Below are 6,586 nucleotides of genomic sequence, written 5' to 3'. Positions count from 1 at the left end.
AGATCTCTGAACACAAGATAGTAATTATGTTAAAATTAATATGATACAGGGTGCAAAAGCATAGATCATAGACAATGAATGCAAGAAGATGTGCATTAAATCCTACAAAATAACATATATAATCTACGCATATCACTATCTGTATTAGCTAAACTAATAGTAGGGGAGGCCTTGTGGGTTTATCTGTCAGCTAATGAGTGAGTTGTTGGTGTAGTATTATTAAGGCAGGGGGAGAAAGAGCAACAACCTATATATTTCTTTAGTTATCTATTAAAAGGAGTCGAGTGCCGTTACACCACACTCGAAAAATTAGCTTATGTATTGGTTCTAACTACCCAAAGATTGTGTTCATACTTTTTATCTCATTTGATAATCGTATTAACTAATAGTACTTTGGGTCGGATACTTATTAACCCTAAAGCTTCTAGAAGGTTGATCAAGTGAACCACAGAACTCAGTAAATATGATATACAGTATCAACCTCAAACGACCATCAAGGCCCAGACCTTGGCAGATTTTATAATAGAAATACAAGGTCCAGAAATCTTCAAATTCATAACTTATATTTTAAAATCTCAAAGTAAGTATGTTTTTAAATCCAAATTTAACTTAAATTATTTTTTAAAATATACTTCTATATCATAAATATTAATTCAAAGTTAAAGATAAAATCAACTTAACTTAACTCCATCTCACACAAACTCATAAATTTTACATGTTTAATAACTTAGAAAGGATGAGATGGAAAATCAGGAAAATAGAAAATTACCTTGGATAATTAGAAAAATAGATAATTCCTTTTATCTTATACATGCTTGGACTCTAGAATCCTCAAAATATTTTTAAGGCATTAATCAAGGGGGAGTGAAGGGAGTTAAGTTAAGTTAATTTTTTTTTTAAAGTTAAAGTATTCTTTTTCAAAATTTCAAAGTTAAACTTTTCTTTTTGCTCTTTGAAAAATTAAAATTTTTTTTAGTTAAAGTACTTAACTAAGCTTTTTATCAATTTTTTTTTTAAAAGCTAAGTACTTAACTAAGTTTTGATAAAGTTAAGTATTTAATAAAGTTTCTTTTTAAAAGAATTCATCTTCTTAGATAAGTTTTTTTTACAAAGGAATTCTTTTTAAAGTTAAATGTTTTATCAAAATTTTTTTCAAACCTAAGTGTTTATCAAAATCCTGTAAAGGCTAAGTATTTTCAAAGCATTTCTAATTTAGCTAGGTGTTTTTCAAAGTAATTATTTTTAAAAGCTAAGTTTAACTAAGTTTTTTTTCAAAAGCTAAGTTATTTTCAACTCTTAAAAATTAGCCAAGTTTTTTTGCTACCTTTCAGGGGGAGCTTAAAGTTAAACATTTTCCTATCTTTACATGTTAAATAACCTTCTCTCTACTTATTTTCTTTTTGATATATGTCAATGGGGGAGTGAGAGGTTAAAGTTAAGTGAATCATAATTTTTGTGAAAGGGGGAGCATAAGGAAGTTTTTTACAAATTATTGTATTTATGCTCATGCTAAAATTCTTTAATTATTGTTATATTTTACTTAACTTTGAACCAGGTTGTCATAATCAAAAAGGGGGAGATTGTTGGTGTGAGGAGCATCAGACGATTGAACCTATGTTTTGATTATGTCAAAGGGTTCAAAGTTAAGGTTATTTGTTGTCTGACAAGTTTGAATGAGATTGCAAGAAAGTCCTAAGTCTTCTTAGGCAAAAGTCCTATCTATGGTTAGGTAGGTGGAAAACCCTAGGGGGTGGTAACCCTAGGTGGAAAGTCTTGGCGGGTCAAGCACTTCGGGCAAAATCCTAGAGTTGGGGACTCTAGGTTGAAATCTTGGTGGCCACGAATCAGGTAGAAGTCTAGACGGGTCATGGAGCAGACGTCCAGCATGAAGACCAGAAGCCTCGAGCATTGAGCAAAAGTCCAGTCGGTCTGGAGGACTAATCTGCCTATAGGTAACTTCTCCTGAGAGGAGTAGGTGAGGATGCATTCCCCGAAAAGAGAACAATATGCGTTGGTTCGACCTAGGGTTTCCGGAGTAGGAAACTCAAAGTCAGAATTGGACAGTTTGATGACTGTCAAATACTTATATTATTTATATTTTATTGTGCTAACTTTTTTTTGTAGGGTATATGTTGTGTTTAGACCAACATACCTTGCAGGAAAGGTGAATCACAATAAAATGCTTGGATGAACAGTGTCCAATGCGCCTCTAGGGCTGTTAGAGGTGCCTCGAGCGCCTTGGCTGCAGCTGCACAGGAAGCAGGGCAGAAGGCGCCTTCCAAGGATGTTGAAGGCGCCTTAGATGTTGGATGGAGGGCACCTTCCGTGGAGCTTGGAGGCGCCTTCGGGTGGATAATCAGCAACCGCAGTGGAGCTTATCGACGACCAAGATTGGGGGGATAAGAGTTCGTTGAAGGCAACTTCCAATGAGCTTGAAGGCTCCTTCAATGACCCTATATAAGCAGGTCATGAATTGATGTATAATACAAATCTAAAACTCGTAATATTTCTTTCGTGTGCTGCTAAAAAGACGATCTTGCGAAGTCATAACACTCTCCAATGACCAAAAGCTCTCAATTTCAAACATCATTGTTGTCGGTATAATATTTGATAGCACTTTAATTATTGTACTCATTTGTAATATTTCGGATTGATAGTGAATTATCCAAAATAAACATTCAACGAGTGTGAGCCTTGGAGTAGGAGTTGCCACATGCTCCGAACCAAGTAAAATCTTGGTGTTTGCTTTTGATGTTTACTATTCTGCTACGTATCTTTGATCGATTCTTTTAAAACAAATGAATTAGCCATGAGCGTTATTCACCCCCCCTCCTAGCGCTTTTCGATCCTACAAAACCTTTCCGTCTTATTGTCCTAATATAGCTACGGTATAGCGGTATAGATTGCTAATAATATAATTCAACCTGACAAGGCGAAGAACATAGGATCGATCAAAATTCCACAAAAGAGAAGCTAGCAAAAAAGTAAACTTTATTTCTTATATGTAATTGGAACATAGGAACCTTTCATCTTTAGTATTCACTTCTTGATCTGTTGTGTGTAGGCCTCGCAATGCATGTGGACTATCAGCACCACCGTGATCATTTTTGGCTGTGGACGAAGAAGACGAAATAGGGAGGAGAAATTATTCGAGATTCGAAGTGTTGATCCAAGAAAAAACATAGATTGAGAAATATTACAAGAGTAAATGGCTGGCCTCTTCCTTTTTCTCCTCCACCTTGGGCTTCTCATCTTCCTTCTTCTCCTCCTCTTTCTTCTCCGGCTTCATCGGCGGCAACGGTGTCAGCAGCTCGACCTTCCTCCTGGTCTTCTTTTGGACCCGCTCCACCACCTTCATCGGATCCTCAACCGCCTTTTTCCCCTTCACCACCACCTTGTGCATCCTACTGTCCGTCTTTACATCCTCCACCCCTAAAAAAAACATTTTGTATTCAAATCTCACACAAAAGGAAATGAAAAAAAAATAATCAAAAAATAGTTTAAAATTCACCTACAACACTCATTACCTGCAAATCCCTTCAAGCTCCTCTTTACCTTCCTCGCGCACCCCTCACAATGCATGAAGACGTGCATCTCGATCTCCTCCAGAGGCGGCGGAGGAGGTGGCGTGTATGCCTGTAACGACCTACCTTCTGGGCACTGGCTGTAAGGCCGATCGTCACAATAATGCTAAACTATACTGTGCGGAAAGCTGGGCTAATTAAAATTTTACTCTACTAATGACCGATACAACTGATAAGAAAGGTCTAAAGACCTTCTTTGGTGGTGTACATATGCTAAGGAGGGGAAACTGAACATCCCATCTGAGCTAGGGACTAGAAACTAACTTCCCAACTACCTACCGGCCTGCTAATCGATCTACAGATCGATCGAAGCTGGGGAAGTTTCTGTTCCCAACTGGATCGGTCGGCTGACTGATCCAGGTGTGGCTGGATCGGTCGGTCAGACCGATCCAGGTATGTCTGGATCGGTCGACTGACCGATCCAGGCACCCGAAACACCTGCAATCGCTACTGTATCGCGCTGGATCGGTCGGCTGACCGATCCAGGAGGATACAGTAGCATGACCGATCCAGTGGCACTGCCCAGGCTCTGATCGGTCAGGAGACCGATCAGAGTTCTGATTTCGCCCAGGAACTCTGATTTCAGCACTTTGGCGTGCCAAAATCTCACACAACAATTCTAAAATCAATGGAAATACATTCTAACAACTATTAACCAGCATTCTAACATAATTACTAACGAACTAAATGAATCTCCCATGATTTAAACACTCTAAGGTTCAAAATTGCATAAAAGAAGAAATACTAAGACTTCTACTATTTAAGCTTGCTAAAACCCCTGAGGATCTTTTATTCCAGTTCCTTCCACACACATCTTGATCTGCATTGACCTCCAGCCTCCGCTACTGGTCCACTTTTCCTTTACCTTTATCTGCAGTATAAGAAAAGTAGTATCTATAAGCTAAAAAGCTTAGTAAGAAACCATCTACCTCACAAAAACATGCAATGATGCAAATATGATTTTAAATCATGCTGTTTAAAAACCTATGCTGGATATACTGAATAACCTAAGCATGGCATGGCATATAAGCATACAATCATGGCATATCTAAAGCTGATCATATAAACATGTATAACAACTGCACATAAAGTTATCATGCATATTCACACGGAAAAACTAAGCTGGAGCGTGATACTGAAACTGAAACTGAACTAAGCTAAAACTGATCTTAAACTACATTCACTGGATTAGATTAAGAGTTTGAAAGCTAATATCATAATAAGTGAAAATAGTAATCATGCTGCTGTTTGGGCCTGGCAACTGTACTTGCTATGCGCGCATATCTAACTAGACCCGGGGTTGCAAATCCCGAATTTAGTAGGGCTACTAGGTTATCTAAACCTAGGGACCAACTATGGGAGCCCAACCTAATGGATATCTAATCCAGTACAGTGCCAACTGAAAAGTAAAATACTGAGTATAGCTAAACTGTTCTAAATAGCTATTTCTAGGTTATCTGAACCTAGAGCTAGGTTGTCTGAACCTAGAGGCGACTGTGGGAGCCCACCCATTGGACCGTAGTCCCATATAAGCTAGGATAACTGATTTATTGATTTAGATGCTTCTAATGCATTCAACTGTGCTAATAAAAATACCTAGGTTGCATTTTTTTCCTAAGCTAGTTATTTAATCGACCACCTAGTGTGCTTTAACTCCCCTCTCTATTTGGGAGACTACCTTTAGGCACCCAACAGCATCTAAACCTCCAACTGAAGGAGAAAAGACGTGTCCGGCCCATCTAAAGGTACTCACTAAATCCCTAAACCTGCGAGGAAGGTTAAATACACCCTATATGTCGAAACATACGCATATAACTAAACTAATGCACAGAAAATCAAACGGTAGCTATTATACTGCAGGTGAGGGGTTTCTTACCTCCTGTTCGTAATTTCTTACGATTCTATTCGCTAGAATTCCGGTGGAGATGACCTTCTCGACGATCCGCTCACGTCTTTGCGTTCCTCTCGCGGAGAAGAACCTCTTTCGTGTTGGAGTCGTCGCCGGAAGATGATCCGAGAGCCCTTGGGGCTTGGGCGCCGAGAGAGGAGGGAGAGGAAGGTGTCGGCGTGAGGCTTTGGAGAGGAAGGGTTTTGCCGAACCAATAAAAGAAATAACCCAAACCCCACTTAAACCTTCTATTTATATTAAGTGGTAATTCTAGCCCAACTCCAATATAAATTAAATCGTCTCCCTTTCCTTTCAGCACGGCCTTGCTGGGTTCACCGGTTCCTAGCATTATCCCTTACACCATAGGTCTCGGGTTCGATTCCCTCCTAAGCTATTTTATTCTTTTAATTATTTTTGCTACTTCCGCTACTCGGAAAATTCCGGAAAAATATCTAAAAATTTCAGAAAAATCATAGAATAATTCTAATGCAAGTTTGAGAATTTTCGGGCGTTATAATCCCCCATACCTTATAAAAAGTTCGTCCTCGAACTTAGAACAATTCTGGGTACTTCTGTCTCATGCTGACTTCTGTCTCCCAAGTTGCCTCTTCTGCTGTGTGACTGTGCCAAATGACTTTGACTAATGGTACTTCCTTATTCCGCAATTTCTTAACTCCTCGGTCTATTATCTGAATAGGCCGACTATCATAGCTTAGGTCCTCACGGATCTGTACCGACTGGGGCTCAATCACCTGGGTGGCATCTGGGGTATGCTTCTTCAGCATAGGGACATGAAATACGTTGTGGACAGCTGACATTTCCTGGGGTAGCTCTAGCTCATATGCTACCTTGCCCACTCTTCTGCTAATAAGATATGGTCCCACATATCTGGGACTTAGCTTGCCCTTTTTCCCAAAACGCATTACTCCCTTCATGGGAGCCACTCTGAGGAACACTGAATCCCCAACTGAAAACTCTAAGGGTCTGCGCCGCGTATCAGCATAGCTCTTCTGGCGGCTCTGAGCTGTCTCTATCCTCTGGCGGATCTGCTGTATGGCTGCTGTGGTATCTGCGACTAGATCTGTCTGAAGCTCTAGTTCCTTCTGTTTTTTTT

General features: G+C 39.4%; 1 protein-coding gene across 1 annotated transcript in view; it reads right to left on the bottom strand.

Moving 5' to 3' along the window:
• Positions 1–3,039: 3,039 nt before the first annotated feature.
• LOC121990735 (heavy metal-associated isoprenylated plant protein 7-like) overlaps positions 3,040–6,586 on the bottom strand; it is an 11,585-nt gene continuing 8,038 nt past the window's right edge. The window contains exons 2-4 of the mRNA XM_042544813.1: positions 3,528–3,664; positions 3,218–3,432; positions 3,040–3,111 (exon numbers count right to left, since the gene is read on the bottom strand). Of these exons, the coding sequence (XP_042400747.1) occupies positions 3,040–3,111; positions 3,218–3,432; positions 3,528–3,664 (424 nt within the window). The remainder of the gene's footprint in view (positions 3,112–3,217; positions 3,433–3,527; positions 3,665–6,586) is intronic.

Source organism: Zingiber officinale, chromosome 6B (assembly GCF_018446385.1).
Source record: "Zingiber officinale cultivar Zhangliang chromosome 6B, Zo_v1.1, whole genome shotgun sequence".
Classification (NCBI taxonomy): domain Eukaryota; kingdom Viridiplantae; phylum Streptophyta; class Magnoliopsida; order Zingiberales; family Zingiberaceae; genus Zingiber; species Zingiber officinale.
Note: the sequence above shows the minus strand (reverse complement) of the source record. Positions and strands in the feature narration are given on the sequence as shown.